Source organism: Pelophylax lessonae (genome assembly GCF_965119305.1).
Source record: "Pelophylax lessonae genome assembly, chromosome: 4".
NCBI lineage: Eukaryota > Metazoa > Chordata > Amphibia > Anura > Ranidae > Pelophylax > Pelophylax lessonae.
In genome coordinates, this window is record NC_138771.1 from 496,884,493 (window position 1) to 496,907,387 (window position 22,895).

Consider the following 22,895-nt stretch of genomic DNA (forward strand, 5'->3'; position numbering starts at 1 on the left):
TACCACAGGAACTGCCTTGTGCAATATTCAGATAATGCCCCATGAAATATACAGATATCCCCTGTTAGTACAAGAGTGCCCCATCTAATATTAAGATACTGTTAGTACAGGAAATTCTCCGTGCATTGCAATGTTCAAAAGTCTTCCATTAGTACAGGAATTGCCCCAATTAATTTTATCCATTAGTACAGGAATTGCCCCATGCAGAATTCAGATACTCATGGTTAGTACGGGAGTTGCCCCAAGCAATGTTCAGATACTGTCCATTAATATTCGATTTGCTCTATGTAATGTTCTGTGTTAGTAAAAGAACTGTCCCATGTAATGTTTTCTGTTAGTAAAGGGATTGTGCCATGTAATGTTCTCAGCTAGTAGAAGAATTGCACCATGCAATATTCAGCTAATGTTTTTTAATACATGAAATGGCCCATGCAATGTTCCTTACTCTATTTTCAATAGATATTCTCCATTGGTACAGGAGTTGCCCCATGCAATTTTCAGCTTATCTCCATTAGTGCCTAAATTACCCCAATGCAATATTCTCTGTTAGTACAGGAATTGTCCCATGACGTATTCCAATATTCCCCATTAGTACAGGAAATGTCCCATGCAGTATATACCAATATTCCCCATTAGTACAGGAAATGTCCCATGACGTATATACCAATATTTCCCATTGGTACAGGAATTGTCCCATGCAGTATATTTCAATAATCCCCATTAGTACAGGAATTTTCCCATGCAGTATATTCCAATAATCCCCATTAGTACAGGAATTGTCCCATGCAGTATATTCCAATATTCCCCATTAGTACAGGAATTTTCCCATGCAGTATATTCCAATATTCCCAATTAGTACAGGAATTGTCCCATGCAGTATATTCCAATATTCCCAATTAGTACAGGAATTGTCCCATGCAGTATATTCCAATATTCCCCATTAGTACAGGAATTGTCCCATGCAGTATATTCCAATATTCCCAATTAGTACAGGAATTGTCCCATGCAGTATATTCCAATATTCCCAATTAGTACAGGAATTGTCCCATGCAGTATATTCCAATATTCCCAATTAGTACAGGAATTGTCCCATGCAGTATATTCCAATATTCCCCATTAGTACAGGAATTGTCCCATGCAGTATATTCCAATATTCCCAATTAGTACAGGAAATGTCCCATGACATATATTCCAATATTTCCCATTAGTAAAGGAATTGTCCCCATGCAGTATATTCAGATATTCACTATTAGTACTGGAATCGCCCCTGTGCAATATATTTAGATATTCACCATTAGTACAGGAATTGCTCCATACAAAATATTCAGATATTCACCATTAGTACTAGAATTTCCCCATGCAATATATTTAGATATTCACCATTAGTATGATCATTTCCCACTATTCAGACACTCTTGATTAGTACAGGAATTGCCCCATGCAACATTCTTCACTCTTAGTTCAGGAACTAACGATTTTGAGTCTATTCAGATATTCCCCATTAGTACATGAATTGCCCCATGCTATATATTCAGATATTCCCCATTAGTACAGCAATTGTCCCATGCTATATATTCAGATATTCCCCAATAGTACAGGAATTGCCCCATGCTATATATTCAGATATTTCCCATTAGTACAGGAATTGCTCCATGCAATATATTCATATATTACCTATTAATTAGTACAGGAATTGTCCTATGCAATATATTCAGATATTCCCCATTAGTACAGGTATTGCCCCATGCAATATATTCAGATATTCCCCATTAGTACAGGAATTGCCCCATGCAGTATATTCAGATATTCCCCATTAGTACATGTATTGCCCCATGCAATATATTCAGATATTCCCCATTAGTACATGTATTGCCCCATGCAATATATTCAGATATTCCCCATTAGTACAGGAATTGCCCCATGCAGTATATTCAGATATTCCCCATTAGTACATGTATTGCCCCATGCAATATATTCAGATATTCCCCATTAGTACAGGTATTGCCCCATGCAATATATTCAGATATTCCCCATTAGTACAGGTATTGCCCCAAGCAATATATTCAGATATTCCCCATTAGTACAGGTATTGCCAAATGCAATATATTCAGATATTCCCCATTGGTACAGGAATTGCCCCATGCAATATATTCAGATATTCCCCCTTTAGTACAGGTATTGCCCCATGCAATATATTCAGATATTCCCCATTAGTACAGGTATTGCCCCATGCAATATATTCAGATATTCCCCATTAGTATAGGTATTGCCCCATGCAATATATTCAGATATTCCCCATTAGTACAGGTATTGCCCCATGCAATATATTCAGATATTCCCCATTAGTACAGGAATTGCCCCATGCTATATTTTCAGATATTCCCCATTGGTACAGGTATTGCCCCATGCAATATATTCAGATATTCCCCCTTTAGTACAGGAATTGCCCTATGCAATATACTTAGATATTCCCCAATAGTACAGGAATTTCCCCATGCAATAAATTCAGATATTCCCCATTGGTTCAGAAATTGCCTCATACAATATAGTCAGTTATTCGGGAATTGCCAACATTCAGATATTCCTCATTGGTACAGGAATTGCCCCATGCAATATATTCAGATATTCCCCATTAGTACAGGAATTGCCCCATGCAGTATATTCAGATATTCCCCATTAGTACATGTATTGCCCCATGCAATATATTCAGATATTCCCCATTAGTACATGTATTGCCCCATGCAATATATTCAGATATTCCCCATTAGTACAGGAATTGCCCCATGCAGTATATTCAGATATTCCCCATTAGTACATGTATTGCCCCATGCAATATATTCAGATATTCCCCATTAGTACAGGTATTGCCCCATGCAATATATTCAGATATTCCCCATTAGTACAGGTATTGCCCCAAGCAATATATTCAGATATTCCCCATTAGTACAGGTATTGCCAAATGCAATATATTCAGATATTCCCCATTGGTACAGGAATTGCCCCATGCAATATATTCAGATATTCCCCCTTTAGTACAGGTATTGCCCCATGCAATATATTCAGATATTCCCCATTAGTACAGGTATTGCCCCATGCAATATATTCAGATATTCCCCATTAGTATAGGTATTGCCCCATGCAATATATTCAGATATTCCCCATTAGTACAGGTATTGCCCCATGCAATATATTCAGATATTCCCCATTAGTACAGGAATTGCCCCATGCTATATTTTCAGATATTCCCCATTAGTACAGGTATTGCCCCATGCAATATATTCAGATATTCCCCCTTTAGTACAGGAATTGCCCTATGCAATATACTTAGATATTCCCCAATAGTACAGGAATTTCCCCATGCAATAAATTCAGATATTCCCCATTGGTTCAGAAATTGCCTCATACAATATAGTCAGTTATTCGTGAATTGCCAACATTCAGATATTCCTCATTGGTACAGGAATTGCCCCATGCAGTATATTTAGATCTTCTCTATGAGTACAGGAATTGCCCCATATAATTACAATATCTTAGAATATTTGCCCCATTGAGTACTTACCACCAGGAGTTGGTCCCCACCAGGGGCAGGAGGGCAGTGAGCAGCAGCAGGCTTCCCCTCATGCTGCCCCCCGGACAGCGCCGCTCCGCGGATCCCCGGCTACTCGGACGTCCCTGCAGACAAGCGGAGAGAGTGGAGTATGAGTGTGACTGTGCCAGACCTGGGAGGATGAGGAGGGAGCTGCTCTCTGCCGCCCCCTGGCGGACACACTCCCCTCCTCCCCCCGAGCTCTCATTAACATTTTATTACCTGGACAAGTGACACGAGGACACGCTGGGTGACATTCACAGCCCCAGTGCTGCACATACACATCATACAGGATCAGGCAGAAAATATCATAGTACTTTGTAACAACTGATGACAGTATAGGAAAACTACTCTGAGAGGTGTAGGTAAGCTGTCACTGCTGGTTTCCAAAAAATGTTCATTGTCTGGCTGCCATATATGAGTGCTGATTTCAATAAGTTCTGAATCACACAAACCATAACAAGGCAAGGACAAGGCTTGAATTTCTGATCCACGCACTTCTTTTAGTGGTTTAGTGCTTCAAAATATTGAAGTTAGAGACAGCCAGGCAACTAGCATTTTCAGGCGGAGAGTTCAGCAATGGAACCTCCAAACAGTACAGGTTTTTATTACCATGGACACTCCGATTGCCCAAATGTACATTGTGGATTTATCTACAACAAAGGCAGATACATTAACCTAAATCCTGTATTTAAATAATAATAATAGTAATAATAATAATAACAGTAATAGCAGAAATCTAAAAAGTCTGATAAAGGGATCTGAATTATCCCTTAATAATAATAATAATAATAATAATAGTAATAGCAGAAACCTAAAAAGTCTGATAAAGGGATCTGAATTATCCCTTAATAATAATAATAGTAATAATAATAATAATAATAATCATAGTAATAATAATAATAGTAATAGCAGAAATCTAAAAAGTCTGATAAAGGGATCTGAATTATCCCTAAAAATTGCCTCTTTAATAGCTCAAAATAGCCAATAACAGATATCATTAAATCTTCAAACCTTCTGCAAAAAAAAAAATTCTATAAGTTAACTAATGAAACGAATGCAAGCCATAGATGCAACAGATCGATTGTAAAACCAATTGCTAATCAATTTACACCACTTATTCAAAGTGTGATTGTCAGCAGATATAGGTTATCAAAGTTCTATTCATTTCAATCAGATAAAAATAACAAATTGCCATTTTTTGTTTTTTAAAGCTAATCTCTAGGCAGATATAATAGACACACAATAATGCCTCGTACACACGTTCACATAATCGTACGAAAAAAATCGCTTTCGACTTGATCGCACGATAATCTGATCGTTAGCACACAGCTTTCGACAGCCGATCACGACAGTTTAACCCAGAAAAAGCCTGGCTGCCATTCATTGCGTTTTGCACTATCCGATACGTAGCTACGCAACCAGGAAGCTTTTCCAGAATCATACGGAAAAAATCATACGGTTTGTACGCATTGTTGAATTCGATATTAGTATCATGCAACAAAATGCGAATGATAAGTCGTACGATTATCTGAACGTGTGTACGAGGCATAAGTCTTCGGTCGCACTGAATCTGACTTAGAAATCTTGTGACTTCGCTTGAAGCCACAAAATTTCAAACTCGCTTTTCAGTGTGACTTCAGGCATGACTTGGAAGAAATCTGTGCACAGAAATCTTCATGCACAGATGTCTATGCAAGTCGCAAATTAACTTGCAAAAAGTAGTGTAGGAACTACTTTCAAAATAGGTGCGACTTGAATGGAGCCAGAGACGAACCAACTTGACCACCTCAATTGCGGACAATTGGGAGTGACTTGTCATGTGATTTGAAATGATCAAATCGCATGACAAGTCGCTCAGGTGTGACCAGGGAGCAATGCAGTTTTGTAATCATTAGGGGCTCATTCGCCTCATTTGCACTGATCTGTATTAGGCTACATTGGGATGGTGATTAGTACACCCCCGAGATTTTCAGAGGAAGCGATCATCAAATTCCTGCGTCTGGAATGACAGGTGTGCGACTAGCTGTGGCCCATACATAACCCTGGCAGACTGATGGCAGCCGCAGCTATTCGTGTCTGCCCCGTTTGGAGCACTTATATCACTGCGTGGAGCACATCAAGCACTTTCTGTCCAGCACTTTATACGAGTATTTTAACGGACTCATAATTTTGGACTGCACTTTACTTTGCACTAATTCACTTTAGCACCAAAGTATTTTTGATTATTGCATTTTTACATATCTTTTATATATATTACTTTTATCACCAAGTGCACTTTATATTGTTTATCATTGAAGGATTGTATTTATTTATTTTTCCTGTTAGCGCTGTTTTATAATATTTCATGAAGGTAAATAGTGCCTTATTATGTAACAACACAAAGCAATGCACCTGGTTACTGTTACACATCAGACACCAGCCTGCACAATAAGGGTCCTTTCACACGGCCGCTCCGTGTGAAAGGTCCGCTGCGGGACTTTTTTTTTTTTTTTTTCCACGGAGCGGATGACATTTCTGTCATCCGCTCCGTGTGCCCGCATATCATCCCATCCGTTTGCGGATGATATGCGGACCTAATGTAAGTATATGGCACTGCGGAAGTCAGCGGATGACACCGCTGACATCCGATTTTCCTTCCTTTCCGTTTTTTACACGGAAGGAAAAATAGGGTTCTGTTCCATTCGTAAAAACGGAACAGAACTGACAGGAGGAAAATCGGATGTCAGCGGATGGTATTCCGCTGACACCCGCAGTGCCATTCACTTACATTATGTCCGCAAATCATCCGCAAACGGATGGGACGATTTGCGGACACACGGAGCGGCCGTGTGAAAGGACCCTAAGTACTGGATCACACTGTATCAATGACAGACATCGCATGTGATTCCCACCGCACTGCTGTGCAAATCACATGCGATGTTTGTGCAATACAAATTCAGCCATACAGATTGTATGGCCGAATTCATATTGCATTCAGACCAAAGTTGTGCAGGACCCTTTTTTTGGCCCGCGCCAGAATCGGATTGCATGAGTGTTAACACCCATGCAATCCAATTCCTGTCTCCGAATTGACAGTAGGCACTGTAATATGTGAACTGATCTTGAAGTCATTAACTTTGTATTGACACTCCCAGCTGTTCGCATATGGCCGTGTGAACTGCCTGCGAGTCGGGTACGATGCAGGAACCTGCAGTGGATTCGCAGGGTTCCCGCATCGCACCAATGTGAATCGAGCCTATAACAAATGTGAACCAAGCCTAAAATGATTGATAATGAGTCCCATTGTATCAATTCCTTTTTTTTTTTTTTTTAATACAAGCCACGTAAGTACCTGAATCTGACCTGGTATCAGCCTCAAGCAGTTCCTGTACAGCAGAGCTCACTCTGGGAAAAGGAGATGCAGCACATAGAACCAATCAGTTCATGTGCTGACATGAAGCATACAGATCAGAGGAAAAAGCAGAGTGACAGAGAGATGAGCTTATCACTGAGCTGCTTCTCCTTTCATTGACAAGTCACAGGTTTGAGAGGATCCAGGAGGACCTGGGCTCAGGGGAGGTGGGATGAATGTAGCTTGCTATCAGATTGGAGGACATCTAGCAGAAGAGAAAAAAGTTACTGCTAGAAAATCTCTGCAATAAAGCTGAATATTGTAGCAAAACTGGTTTCCTTATTGTGTCTATTATTGGGCTATTCATTTTTATCTTGTTATTGGCTGGCGTTTTGTTTTAAACTACATCTAAATTCAGGAACATTTTTTGGTTAGCTGGTCGTCGCCCCCCCCCCCCCCCCCCGCCAGCTCTGCCCTGAGAATTGAGCAATCAAAAACAGCTGATTGCTCAGTTCTTTCCCTCCGCTCTGAGCAGACAGCCGTGATAGTCAGTCAGCGGCTCTCTGCTCCTCCAGAGCTCACTGGAGTGCTGGGCTGGGGATGGAGAGGGAGGGTCTGGCCCAGGCTCTCAGCAGCTCTCTGAGAGGCTGAGCCAGCAGCTAATCCAGGCATCTCAGTGGACCCCGACTGTAAAGTCGGGATTGATCTAGCGCCTGGACCGGCTGAGTGACGTCAGCCAACAGCAGACTTTAGCCCACTGTCGGCTGAAAACAAGTCACAGGAGTGCACAACAAGCTGTACGACTGTGATCCATAGGAGTAGAAGGGCCAGAAAAGCTTTGGCTATACTTCTCCTTTAACGGTAGTGCAGTATGTGCCCAGGGACAAATGCCAGAACACAGACTTCTTGCATTACAGGCATTTGTTCCCGGATGCATACTGCCCTCAATGTTAGTACCGCTCATTGCACTGTCCAGACACAGTGTGTGTGGAGCCCTGAAGTGTGGCCCTTTCCTGAGCGGGATCCTGGGCTCTACTGTCCCTCTTGGCTGGGTGTGGAAATCTCTAAACACACAGCCTGTTGATGGACATTCCTTTGTTTTTGGTAATGGCCTTCTTGTTTGACAAGGACACAACAGGGAGGTCAATGAAGGATTATATCAGCACTGTCTGCACCTTACAAGTTCCCAGACCCTCCTCCTCTTGTAGTGTCAACACACACTCACAAAGCAAAGGGAACCTTTCATCAAGAAAAGATCACTGAGTGCATCACTAATTAATATAAAGCAGCCGCATCATCCATTTATTATACTGTGTATCATTCTCCAGGACGGTCAGTGTCCAGACTAAAGAAACTGAATTCGCTATTAGTACAGTGCTTTCAACAGCAGAGTATGAATTTTCGTACGACAAAAACTGAATGTGCAGGCTATAAACTTTTTATTGTAGGTGAACACAACGTCTGATTTTCGTTTAATCAGTGCAGTTTTCGTATGAAAATAATCACAAGAGCAAGACTAGGCATGCTCAGAAATGAAAGAACACATACAAAACAATTCAACACATTACATCACTTCTAAAGTTGAATTCTGTCGTACGAGAATTTTCGTATGTTGAGTACCTTTCCATATGACACTAGCATGCAACAAAAAAACAGATGGAAATTCGTTTACTAATCTGATCATGTGTATGAGGCTTTAGGGTCCCTAACTTACATGCTTACTTACTTACTAGGGCCAATCTAGACTGGAGCCAATTAACCTACTACCAGCATGGAGTGTGGGAGGAAACCCACACAACACAGGGAGAACATGCAAACTCCAGGCAGGTGGTACCGTGGTTAGGATCTGAACCATCGACCTTAGAGTTGCCAGGTGGAAGTGCTAACCACTTAGCCACTGGGCTGCCTTTAAAAACCATCAACATAAATCAGGGTGCTAACATTTAATGGGTACATTTGTGTTTCAACTGGCTTATTCCACTGCAGCTTTACAAGTCTGTTTAAATAAATACTGAAATGTCACTATACATGAAAAGACTTAAAAAAGCTCCACCTTTTATCACTAAAAAGCAATTCTTGAGCTTCGGTCTGTAACTTTCACTAGGATTAGATGATACCATCAGTCTGCTGCAGGCAGGAGGTAGCATTTCCTCAGTCTCCTCTCCCCCAGGGATCAGTCTGGATCATTTTAAACACGTAGCAAGTCATAAGGTAAGAGGCTGGAGCAGACAACTGCAAGTGCAGCAAGATGTACCATCCCATCGGGATGATGATTGTATAAATATGGTGCCGCACCTCTGGAGAGGGAAGCTGGATCTCTATAGAATATGTTTTATCTTTATTATGTAGTGTGATGGGTAAATGAGATGCTGTTCAATATGATAGTGATATAAGCACCAGCCCTATATTTTATGTATGGGAAATATTAATGCAGATCCTATAAGATTCTTGTTGGTTAGTTTTGGCAGTAACCGTATAGTCCATATGGTGGTCTTCTCTGTCCTATGATATAAGCACCAGCCCTATATTTTATGTATGGGAAATGTTAATGCAGATTTTATAAGATTCTTGTTGGTTAGTTTTGCCAGTAGCCATATAGTCCATATGGTGGTCTTCTCTGTCCTATGATATAAGCAAGCACAAGCCCTATATTTTATGTATGGTAAATGGTAATACAGACCTTATTAGATTCTGTTAGGTTAGTTTTGGCAGTAGCCGTATAGTTCATAGGGTGGTCTCCTCTGACCTATGATATAAGCACAAGCCCTATATTTTATGTATGGGAAATGTTAATGCAGATCCTATAAGATTCTTGTTGGCTAGTTTTGGCAGTAACCGTATAGTCCATATGGTTGTCTTCTCTGTCCTATGATATAAGCAGCACCAGTCTTATATTTTATGTATGGGTAATGTTAATGCAGATTTTATAGGATTCTTGTTGGCTAGTTTTGGCAGTAGCCGTATAGTCCATATGGTGGTCTCCTCTGTACTATGATATAAGCACCAGCCCTATATTTTATATATGGGAAATGGTAATGCAGACCCTAAAAGACTCTTGTTGGTTAGTTATGGCAGTAGCCGTATAGTTCCATGCTGGTCTCCTCTATCCTATGATAAAAACACCAGCCCTATATTTTATGTATGGAAAATGTTAATGCAGATCCTATAAGACTCTTGTTGGCTAGTTTTGGCAGTAGCCATATAGTCCATATGGTGGTCTCCACTGTCCAATGATATAAGCACCAGCCCTATATTTTATATATGGGAAATGGTAATGCAGACCCTAAAAGACTCTTGTTGGCTAGTTTTGGCAGTAGCCATATAGTCCATATGGTGGTCTCCACTGTCCAATGATATAAGCACCAGCCCTATATTTTATGTATGGAATATGTTAATGCAGATCTTATAAGACTATTGTTGGTTAGTTATGGCAGTAGCTGTATAGTTCCATGCTGGTCTCCTCTATCCTATTATAGAAACACCAGTCCTATATTTTATGTATGGAAACTGTTAATGCAGATCTTACAAGATTCTTGTTGGCTAGTTTTGGCAGTAGCTGTATAGTCCAATGCTGGTCTTCTCAGTCCTATGTACATATGTCTAATTGCAATTGATGATGGTTTTTCTCTATAGAAATAATGGCGTTTCCATGTAAAGATACTGAATGTTATACAACGTTGTAATAGTAACTCCAAATGTGATTCTACTGAATATCCATTAAGGTCTCGTCTTTTCATTTAGGATGGAAATAAAATGGCTAAAGTCTACAAAGTATGCACCTGTTTTGTTTTACCTGGCATCCCCCACCTAGTCTTCACCTGTCTAGGTTCAAGCCCCCCACCCCCATTCCTTTTGATTGTTCTTCAAAGGATTGTTCCAGGATCCCAACCCCCATATAAACAGCACTGTACATGTCTGCAGATTGGAGAGGAGGGACAATCACAGTGTGAAGTCAGGTCAGCGGGGATCCCCTTCCTCCCCCACATTGCCCACAGTTCCTGGGGTCTCCGACTCCAATACCAAGGCTAAGCACAGCACGGGGGTGGGAGAGGAGGTGACACAAGGGACACAGGAAAAGGAACAGGATGGAATTGGATGATAGACTGGCTCCAGAGTAAATGAAACAAGAATAGAGTCAGGGGATAAAAGGGACAGTGAATGAGGACAATAAAGTAGGCCATCGAATTTGGAAATAGAGGGGTGAAAAGGAAGACATGCAGGCCAACAAGCTTCCAATTATAATAATTTCCCGAAACTCATCTGTTCATAGAAGAAAAGTATATTCTTTAATTCTAATCTCACACTTTTGTGCAAGCAAAAATATTTTCATTAATTTTTTTCTTGCACCTGATTGAGTATTCGATACCAAGTAAATTTTTACCACATTACATTACTAAGGAAAATGAATGCAACTGCATTTGCAAAGTACTAAGTTATTTGCTTTTAGTAAATCCACTCCACAGTGTGGGGTCAGTAGCAGCTCTTTTCTACAGTCCAAATTTGTAGTCTTCCCTGCACTTGTGTATTAAACCTTCTGGATGCTCCCTTATACCCTAATACAGTGATGGCGGACCTTGGCACCCCAGATGTTTTGGAACTACATTTCCCATGACACTTATGCACTCTGCAGTTTAGATAAGCATCATGGGAAACATAGTTCCAAAACATCTGGGGTGCCAAGGTTCGCCATCACTGCCTTAATAGATTGTAAGTTCTTTTACCATTCTAAATCCTCACTTATATCCTAAGTCTAAGGCTTCATATACACAGGACGTTTGAAAACCTCTTTTGCACGCTGGAACTTGACAGTTAATAACCGACGGGTAAAAACTTCAGTTTTGACACTTTTACATGCCACATTTAGAAGCGTTTATGGGCGTTCGCGTTTATGGGCATTTTTTTTTTACAGATAACCCCATTAGACCCTCCCAAATGCCCACAATGCAGTCTCTCCTTCTCAAGCATTTGGCATTTCAAATGCCACTAAACTACCATAATGAGTGCAATTTTTTGCTTTCAGAAAAATGCTTCTAACCTCAACTGCTTCTAAACTACTATAAACGCCTGAGTGTACATGTACCCATAGGATAACATTGAGTAGAGTTCAGGGGCTGCTGAAAAAATGCCCAAATGCTCCTAAATGTCCGTTTATCAGCTGCAGAGTACATAAGGCCTAATAGATTGTGAGCTGTTCCACCTTCTATATCCTACCTAATAGATTGTAAAATCTCCCACCCTCTGTATCCTCACTTATACCCTAATAATTTGTAAGATCTCCCAACCTCTGTATCCTCACCTTAATCATTTGTAAGATCTCCCACCCTCTGTATCCTCACTTGTACCCTAGATTGTAAGATCTTCCACCCTCTGTATCCTCACTTGTACCCTAGATTGTAAGATCTTCCACCTTCTGGATCCTCACTTATACCCTAATAGATTGTAAGATCTTCCACCTTCTGGATCCTCACTTATACCCTAATAGATTGTAAGATCTTCCACCTTCTGGATCCTCACTTATACCCTAATAGATTGTAAGATCTTCCACCTTCTGGATCCTCACTTATACCCTAATAGATTGTAAGATCTTCCACCTTCTGGATCCTCACTTATACCCTAATAGATTGTAAGATCTTCCACCTTCTGGATCCTCACTTATACCCTAATAGATTGTAAGATCTTCCACCTTCTGTAAACTCACTTATACCCTAATAGATTGTAAGATCTTCCACCTTCTTTATCCTACCTTGTAACCTAATAGATTGCAAGATCTTCTACCTGCATGGAGCCTAAAACGATGTAAACTCTTTCACCTTCTGTATCCTCCCTTATATCCTATTATATTGTAAGCATAAGGATAAAAAGCCTTCTGTGTATAGCAGCATCCCCCCCCCCCCCCAAGGCCCCCTATTACTTGCCTGAGCCCCATCTCTATACAGTGATGTCTACGAGTCACTCGGCCATTCGGAACTCTTCCTCCTGATTGGCTGAGACACAGCAGGGGCACCATTGGCTCCCGCTGCTATCAATCAAAGTCAGTTAGCCAATCAGGAGAGAAAGGGGGCGAGGTCAAACATTAACTCTGTGTCTGAATGGATACACGGAGCTCCTATGTAACTCCCTCCTCATTGGCCTACCACTCCGCAAGCTATCCCCTCTTCAGTCTATCATGAATGCCACTGCCAGACTCATCCACCTTACCAACAATTCAGCGTTTGCCACCCATCTCTGCCAATCCCTTCACTGGCTTCCCATTGCCAAATGAATAAAATTCAAAACACTAACAATAAACATACAAAGTCATTTACAACTCTCCCCCGAGCTTCATTACCAATCTTATCTCCAAATATCACCCAAACTGTCCTCTCCGCTCCTCCCAAGACATCCTGCTCTCTAGCTCCCTTGTCTTCTCCTCCCATGCTCGTCTCCATGACTTCTACGGAGCCTCTCACATCCTCTGGAAATCACTACCCCAATATGTCTGGTTATCTCCTACTCTGTACACTTTTAGGCGATCCCTGAAAACTCATCTTCTCAGGAAGGCCTATCCTACCTTCAGCTAACATATTAATAATCCTGAATGCCGTTGAGCACAGAGCTCATTTATAAGACCTATTCTGAGCACCATGCACAAACCAGCACTATCCCACCTAACACATCCCTGATGAAGACATGCCAGTGTTGAAACATGTTGGGAAAGAGTTTTTGGGCGCACTCATTTTTTGCTAATATTATCTGGAAGAAGTGTTTCTCTGTAAGAAAATGTGTAAGAGGAGAAGAGATTTATATAGAAAGTGGCAGTTAGATCAAGTGGTAGGAAAATATTATGGTAGTGGGCCATATAATGGCAAGTAGTCCTCTATCTTTTTCTGCATTTACAGGGCATCGTAGACAGTGCAGAGAGCCCAGCCAGGCTACCGTAAGACAGATACACATGACTGGAACTGCTTGGGTGGCCATGATTGGCCTCTGTGACATCTGTCCTCCTCCTGACCAATATGACACAGAGCTGCACCATTTGTGCCATTTCTGGGCATTCGCTTACAGCCCACCAACAAAGGAGGAGCACAGTGAGCCTTGAGCATTCTTATGATGTAATCCTCTCTCCACTTGACTAATATTTCTGGGATCAGGATGAGAAAAAACGAAAGACATTGTGATCTGGATGTTTGTATGATTATATTTGACACGGAAGGTGTCATGATGTGCAGATCTCGACAAACAGAAGCCAATAGGCTAGGAAGGAGTCCTCCAGCAGTGCAGATTATTTCAGTAGGGGAGTGTTAAATAGAGAAAGGAGCAGATTTCTCCACCTATACAGAGTACTTTAGGAGAGGAGAATTAAACAGAGGAAGGAGCAGAGTCCTCCAGCAGGGCAAAGTATTTTAAGGAGAGGAGAGGTAGATAGAGGAAGCAGAAAAGTCCTCCAGCAGTGCAGAGTATTTCAGGGTAGGGAAGTTAGATAGAGGAAGGAGCAGAGTCCTCCAGCAGTGCAGAGTATTTCAGGGTAGGGAAGTTAGATAGAGGAAGGAGCAGAGTCCTCCAGCAGTGCAGAGTATTTCAGGAGAGGAGTGTTAGATAGAGGAAGGAGAAAAGTCCTTTATCAGAGCAGAGTAATTCAAGAGAGAAGACTTAGATAGAGGAAGGAGTAGAGCCCTCCAGTAGAACTGAGTATTTCAGGAGAGAAGAGTTAGTGCCGATTCACATTAGTGCGATCACAGAGATCGCATGTAATTCGGAGTGCACTGCTCCTAAAATGACATGCGATATCTGTGCGGTGCAAATTCAGCCATACAGTTTGTATGGCTGAATTCGCACCGCAATATCTTTAAAAGACGCACTGGACCCTTTTTTTGGTCCGCAGCAGAATCGGATCGCATGGTGGTTCACGTTCGTGCGATCCGATTCTGTGAGAACTTACAGATCACACTGCGATATGCGATCTTATCTGGGGGTGTCGTTAACTTTTAATTGACACCCCCAGTGTATCGCATATGGCAGTGTGAACTGCCAGGGGTGCAGATGCGATGCGGGAACACGCTGTATATTCGCAGTGTTCCCGCATCGCATAAATGTGAACCGGCACTTATATAGCGGAAGGAGCAGAGTCATCCAGCAGTGCAGAGTTTTTCAGGAGAAGAGAGTTGAATAGAGGTAAGTGCAGACTCCTCCAGCAGCACAGAGTATTTTAGAGGAAGCGTGATAGAGGAAGGAGTAGAGTCCTCCAGAATGAGAGATGAGTGTTTAATCACAGTGATCTTTAAAAATAAACATAATTTTGTGAGTCCATATTTTACTCCCTATCAATCTAACCAGCACCACAAAAATCTAAACTAGTGCAGTCTCAGCCACGACCTACATCCATCACTTTAAAAAAAATTCACACTTGGCAGCGGTGTCAGAATGCCCCAGGACAGCGCACCCCCCCAGAGCACCAGGCCCCTCAACTCGCCTTTGTCAATGTGGTGTGTATACATCAGATAGGGCTGGTTACATAGCACTGTCCAGGATAAATATACAGACTGTACAGCTGCACATCAGAGACTGGACTTAACCCCCATCGTCCCCAACAACTGAATTATAATATCAAGATAACCAAATAAAGCAAATTTGCCCAACGCTGCTTAAAAGATTACACATTGTCTTGAAATTGATTTATTACATAGATTCATCAGTTGGTAAGTGTTTTGTTATAATATTTAATTTCTTTGTTTTTATCTCCCAGATGTCCACATTCGGACAGCTCTGTTGAACCTTGTGGCGCTACATACATCAACAATAACATGGTATGCATGGAGGAGATATATTTGAAGGACTACAGTAAAGCTTAATGCACGTTAGAACATGTCAACGCTATATAAATATATAACAATAGTGTGTGATTGTGGTGGGGACGGTAGACTGTAAGCTCCTCTGGTGCAGAGAATGATGTGACTGGCTCAATGTAATATATGTCAGCACTACACAATATGTCAGAGCTATATAAATGTATAATAATAATAACAATAATAATAATAATAGTGTGGGACTGTGGTGGGGACATTAGAGTGTAATTTTTTGTTTATTAAAAATCTTATAAACATAATAAAAACATATTTACATATATACAAAATAAATAAAAATATAAACAAAAACAGCTTACATCAGCATAGAAACAGAAATGTGCTTTTTTGCAAGAAAAAAAAAACATAAAGAAAACTAAATATACCAACCAAGACACATTTCCGAATTATTATTATCATGATTAAACTCAACAAAGCCCTAACCTCCACCTAAGCAAGGCTAGGAAACTATTACACATTTAACCCATGCATGAAGCCTTTTTCCAAAAATCTAATCCTATAAAAAATCTAGGGGGCGTGAAAGGACAGAAAGAAAAACCTCACATACAGAGACTGACAGACAACAGCTACGGGGACCTGACATTCCTCCACTCCTTTGTCCAGGCCCCCATCCGCCACCTGTCCTTCTCAAGACCCCGAATCTTCCCAACCTCACCCACAATGTTGTGCACCACCACCTTGATAGAAAGGACTTTTGTTCAGAGTGGAAACTTGACACCATGCATTCCATGTGAACTAACAGACTACTAAGCTAACTAGAAAATGTGTCTCAAAATCCCGATGCGTCTTACACGACCCGTACGATCACTTCGCATATATCAAGCAGGAGGAAAGGAAAGGGATACCCAGAGCCCCACTCACCCGCTTATAGATTTCAATATTGAAGGGGCACTGAAGCAAGAAATGGTCCATTGTTTCCTCCACGCCGCCACACTCCACTCTTGGACAACCACGGTTCTCTGCAGAGCGATGCTTCAAGTTGTCCTTCACATAGATTTTGCCATGGAACGAGAGCCAGGCCAAATCCCGAAATTTTAAAGGGATTCTCTCTGGATTAATCAAACGCAGACCCTCCCTCATTACAGGGCCTGGGAGATCCATCAAGGCCAGTGGCTTGCTAAAGGCAGATTCAATAACCCTTCTCTCCAGAGCCTTCCTAGGAAGAGCCATAATTTCCTCTACCATTACTCGCCACTGCCGAATAATTTTCAGGCACGGGGCAACGTAAGCTGGGAGCTTACCATGTTGGCATTTCACTGGCCCACCATTCTCCCAGCTTCGCAGAAAAGGCCTAAACCAGAACTGAAAAATATCAACCCACCCAGGCAGTTCCTCTGCCAGCATGTTACCAAAATTATGTTTCAAAAACATTAGAGAAAAGAAAAACACCTGGTTGACCATTCCTAGGCCACCCATCCACCTGGGAAGGTAGGTTACAGACCTCTTAATTAGGTTCGGTTTGTTTCCCCATAACAGCTGGAAGAAACAGGTGTAGATCTTCGCATAGAGAGACACTGGCAAAACACAGAAAAGCTGACATACAGAAATACAGGGATCAGGTAACTTTTAATCAGGTCAATCCTTTTCCTGCATCCATTCCTTCCAGCTGGCAAGCTTGGCATCGGCATCATGTAGCTTGCTTTCCCAATTTGCAAGGCTGTAATCGCCGGGACCAAATTTGATACCTAAAAATCAAATTTCCTGCCGGGGCTCTGGGAAGGTGTCGGGAAGCTCGAAGCTATCGCCTTCCTCTCCCATCCAGAAAACTTCACTCTTATCCTGATTGATCTTTGAGCCGGATGCCTCAGCATACTGCTCCATCACCGAAACCACCTCCTCTGTCCCAGAGATGAAAACAGATTCGTCATCAGCATAGGCCACAACCCTCAAAGGAAGCTCACCTGGAATGCCCAAAGGCACCCCGCACAACTGTTTGCTCTCGAACCTCCTGGAATAGAATAGAATAGAATCCAGAAAACCTGACATGCCTGCCTGATTAAGGTCCCTTCTGCCCAGGAGGTGAGCATAATATGACCTGGCAGTTTCCAGAATCCCCAACTTGGACTTCGTCAAATAACCTATACTGTCAACCAGGCCTACAACAGACTTAACTGCCCTACCTTGTTTGCAATTCTGGTAAAGGTCAGGCGAGTGATATTCCCTATAATTCCTTTCCAGAACCAAAGAGGCATGCCTGTCATATTTACACTCCCTGAGCAAGAGTTTAACTTTAGAGATCCTCTCCGGATCTCCATTATTTGAGACAAGCCTATCAAGCTTCCTCTGCAGGTGACATACTTATCAAGCTGTTTATTTCTTCCTATGGCCTTGAAAAAGCCAACGGTCCTTTGTTTTGTAAGCTCCAATAATTCTGACCTACTGCTGCAAAAGTCCATGATCGATACTTGTGCCTGAAAAAAATCCTCAAATAATTGACTCCCCTTATCATCTTGGAGTGCCATATTCAGCTTCCAGGTACCCCCCTCCCCAGGTGGTGTATCAGTACTATTTAGAGTCACAGACAGAATACAGTGATCGGAAAACTCCACCGCCTGGTGCCAAGAAGGTGGAGTTCCCCTTTAAAAAATAAATCTATTCTACTCTGACTACTACCTCGCTGAAAAGTGAATCCCGTGTCGTCTGGGCAGCAATGAATGTGCACATCAACCAGACCTGCCTCTTAGCTATTTTATTTTTAAAAAAGCTGTCACAGTCCAGCCTGGCTTCGGTACCTTTCCTGTCCCAGGGACGGTGTTAAAATCGCCACGGAAGAAAACTTGCTGGGCTGTAAAGAGAAAAGGCTTGATCTTCATGAAGAGGCATTTTCTGTCCCATTTTGCGTGGGGCCCATAGAGGTTATTGAGTCGCAGGTCCTGTCACCCCCCCCATGAAGATGTCTAAGACCATGCACCTCCCCATTTGTTACTCAATAATCTGCCGACAGGTTACCATGCCGGAAAAAAGTACCGCAACTCGACTGTAAGGCTCTGCTGCAAGAGACCAGAAGGAGGGCCCATGCTTCCACTCCCTCTTCGCCAGATGAATATTGGCTTAACTAGACAACTGGGTCTCTTGCAAAAAGAAAATGTCAGCATCAAACCTGCTGAGCAAAAATAAGCCCATGTTATGAGCACTTACTGATTTTATGCTGTTGACATTAAACATGACATTACAGGTTACTTAGCCTGCTTACCCACCTCCCTACTCGGGGACCCTACATGCTTTAATATTCCCTTTGATTCCTCTTCAATGGAAAACACAGACTCATCAACTGAACAACCTTCATCCTCCACCTCAGATATAAATGTATAATAATAATTGCAGTGTGTGACTGTGGTGGGACATTAGAGTGTAAGCTTCTCTGGTGCAGAGACTGATGTAACTGGCTCAGTGTTCTCTGTACAGCACTGTGGAAAATGTAAGAGCTAGATAAATGCATAATAATTGCAGTGTGGGACTGTGATTATGACTGTGGGATATTAGAGTGTAAGCTCCACTGGTGTAGAGACTGATGTGATTGCCTCAGTGTGCACTATACAGCACTGTGAAATATGTCAGAACTACATAAATGTATAGTAATGATAGTGTGTGACTATACAGGGGGCATTAGAGTATAGGCTCCTATGGGGCAAACATTATAATTGTTATCTATATAGCGTTGCAGAATGTAAGGGCACTATTGAAATTAAAGTAGAATTATAGGCAAAACTTTTTTTTTTTCATTTTGGATAAAGTGAGAGTTATAACCCCTGTCAGTTTTTTTTTTCTGCCATCTGTGTCCTATTGGGGAGATTTTCTTTTACTTCCCGTCACAAAGGAAATCCTTGCAAATAAAAGTGATTGTAAACCATCACCTTGTAAAACAATCCATTCAGTGTAAAATAGAGATGAAAGGCAAGACATTTGTGTAAATACTTTTCCACCCCTTTTTTTTTTATAAGTGATCACATTCCTTCTGTTCTCACCTGCATAGGAGCTGGGGGGAGAAGAAGCAGCAGCACACAGGGCTTGCCAGTGAATGGGGTCGTGTCAGGACAAGTCTGATTATTGGAGGAGAGCAGGCTGAGTTCCCAGCGGAGTTAGAGAACTGACCACAGTGTGCTCTCCTGCTTAGTGTCGTCAGATTATAATAGGAAAGCAGAGGGACTGGTAGGAACACCAGGAATTTCACACAAAGGAAGCAATACAAAGAGAATAGGATACTTTCTCATACAAGTACATGTTACAGCACACACATATCAGGAATATGAAATTTTGAGGTAACAAACATTTGGATCCCCCCCACGTCACCGGAACTAGTGTCCCTATTGGATGATTTCCCTTCTCTACTTTTCTGGGGGACAACCAAAAATTTGGAATTTTCTTTTACTTTCAATAACAGTAAACAGGACAAATACAGAAATTGAGCCCTGTTTCACACTAATGTGAATCGAATGCGGTTCAGATGCATTCCAGAACATATAGATTCGCATGTCAAGTAAAATAACATTGTTTTCTATGAAGGCTGTTCATATCTATGCGGTGCGATTCTGATGCGGTTAAAAAAGGGTCCTGTGCGTGTTTAGTGCGGTGCAATTTTAAGCTCCATAGATTATAAAAATTGCATTAGAATTGTGGCTGTTGAGCACAAATCAAATTCACTCTCCAAACCACATTCTGCATCCAGTCTGAACTTAGTCCTATTATCCCTAACAGGGGCAATAAGAATATGACATTTTTTCTAACCCCTCTCCACTTTGTCCAAAACTAAAAAGAAGTTTTGCCTTTAGCTGTACTTTAGTAAACTAGTTGCCGTTGATATACAGTACATTTCCTATTTTTTTGCAGGGCTGGGCAGGCAGTGGTCTAGTTGGCAGACAGCATTTTGCAGCCCCTGTATATAAAATAATGAATGAATTGCAAGCAGTATATGACGTCAGGTGTCTGGCCACTTTTGTTATAAATATTTTCACGCTGATTTGGTGGCAGTCATTTTGTCTAGAATAGATATATTGTGCACTGGATAAACATGAAGCTACTTTTTCCATATATCCATACTGTTGTTGCTCCACATTCGGTGCCATCCCATCATAGAGATTTGTGTGTGTTTGTTTGACTAGATCCCGTTATTTCCTAGACTTGGGTACACCTGGAGATGTTTCCTCACCCATTCTGCAGATGTTGTCCAGGTTCCTCAAGTCGTTAAAATTCATGGAAACTCTCTACTCCCTGGCCAGGCCTGCGTGTGTTGCTTCACTTCTGATACTTCAAATTTCTCTGATTTAACAGAACAATAGGTTTAGGCTAAAAATATCCAACCCAGCAAATAGCATTGTTTCTTCTGAGACAGGACCAGCGAAGGTGTCTACTTTGGCTTGTGGTTACCAGGGATGAGTTCTAATTTCCCTGAAATTTTGGTGAAAATTGGGAGAAAGTTTGCCATTATGGCTAAATGCCAATGAGGGGGGTGAAATTAGGATTTGTAGTATTTTTTTTTTTTTCCAAATAATTTTTATTGAATTATACATCAAAACAAAACATACAAACAGTATACAATATGCAGTCGCTCACTCAATAACAAACTACAGTGTGTGAAAATAATCATTAGGTGGTTAGAGCTGCAATGTTTAAGGAGAGCATAAACAACGTTACCATGATGGGTGCTAGAAGATATATCAATATTAGGTCTACTGCGTGGGGTACCATGAAGCCCATGCCGCCCATTTGTTATCAAAGGATGTTAGGGACGAGGTTGCCCTAGCATGTAGTAGACGTTCATAGTGGTAATTGAGATTTACTTGGGTCAATACTTCCCTGTGGCTGGGGGCCAAGTCATCCTTCCAGTGTCTTGCTATGACGAGCTTGGCCGCCAGTAACAGGTGGGTCACTATAGTTCGGTACTCTATGGGGTAGTCGTGACTTCCTATGTGCAGGAGATTTGTAGTATTTTTTTTAAGGGTACAATGATCTTTTAAAGCAGAGTTCCAGTAGTTTTTTGGTTTATTAAAAGTGAGCAGCTACAAAAAGTATAGCTGCTGACTTTTAATAAACACACACTCACCTGTCCCACGATCCAGTGATGTGGTCGCCCAAAGCCTCGCTCCTTGCTCTTGCCTCTCCCCGGCGCCGTTATCACAAGTGTGGGCACCTGGCTGTGACAGCTTGCTGCTTTACACCCGGGTGCGCACTGCACATGCGTGAGTCACGCTGCACTTCCTCAGTGGCTGGCCAATCTTCTGAGACCTGTGACTTGTCCCAGACGATTGCAGGGAGGGAGGTGGAGAGGAGAACTTCTGCTCAGGTTGCCTAGTGGGAGCGGGTACCTGTCAACGCTCCCCCCCCCCCCCCAAAAAAAAAAATACCTAAGAAATGTGGCATGTGAAGAGTGCTTAAAGCGGAAGTTTTTGGGTAAAACTCCGCTTTAATAGCTCCTGCAGGTTCCTTTCAACTGTGAGGCTTTATTCAGAGGGGCATTGACACTTCTTCTATGTTCTGGCCCGTGTTTATTACTGAGCTTGCATGCGCATGAGGCAGCCTACAGAGGTGGATGCAGACACACAGCCTCCATGGACACAGCTACATTTCAAAATTTGACATGCATGCAGGAACAGGTGCATGAATCTGAATGCACACGTCCTGCGCTTTGGATTCGAGCACCTTCTCCTGCATGAGGCTGTGTCCATGCTGCGGCTGCATCCACCTCTAAATGCTACCTGCGTGCAGCTCTGGGTGGTTGCAGGTTCAATAACAAATGAGGCCAGCAAGAAGAATGGGTGTCAACATAAGTCTTAATGAAGCCTAAAACTGAGCCTCATAAGTAGCATAGTATAAAGCGGCACTTCACCTAAAAGTGAAAGTATCGTTTATCTGCCTCTCCTCCCCCCTCTACCACTATGGGAACTTGTTTTTTTAAAGCGGGTACCTTATTTCGACAGCTACACACTCCATTTTTTCTCACCTAGGCAAAAATTGCAGAAGTTCACCCCCCTGCCCGCAACCTCCTGGAACATGTGACAGTTCCCATAAGACTGCTGGACCATTGTGAAAGCACACTGTGTCTCGCACATGTGCAGTGGGGAGCCAGCAGTAAAACAGCAGAAAGTCACAGCTGGCTGCCAACAGTCAAGATGGCAGCACCAGGGACCCAAAGACCGGC

At 42.0% G+C, this 22,895-nt stretch overlaps 1 protein-coding gene across 3 annotated transcripts in view; it reads right to left on the reverse strand.

Moving 5' to 3' along the window:
- WNT5B (Wnt family member 5B) overlaps positions 1-22,895 on the reverse strand; it is a 218,388-nt gene that overhangs the window by 37,841 nt on the left and 157,652 nt on the right. The window contains exons 1-2 of one of the 3 annotated variants that reach the window (XM_082255749.1): positions 6,932-7,058; positions 3,560-3,672 (exon numbers count right to left, since the gene is read on the reverse strand). In XM_082255749.1, coding sequence (XP_082111875.1) covers positions 3,560-3,621 — 62 coding nt within the window. In that variant the 5' untranslated portion in view covers positions 3,622-3,672; positions 6,932-7,058. Of the gene's footprint in view, positions 1-3,559; positions 3,673-6,920; positions 7,059-22,895 lie in introns of those variants that run through there. The other 2 variants (XM_082255750.1, XM_082255748.1) reach the window with 2 other exon arrangements.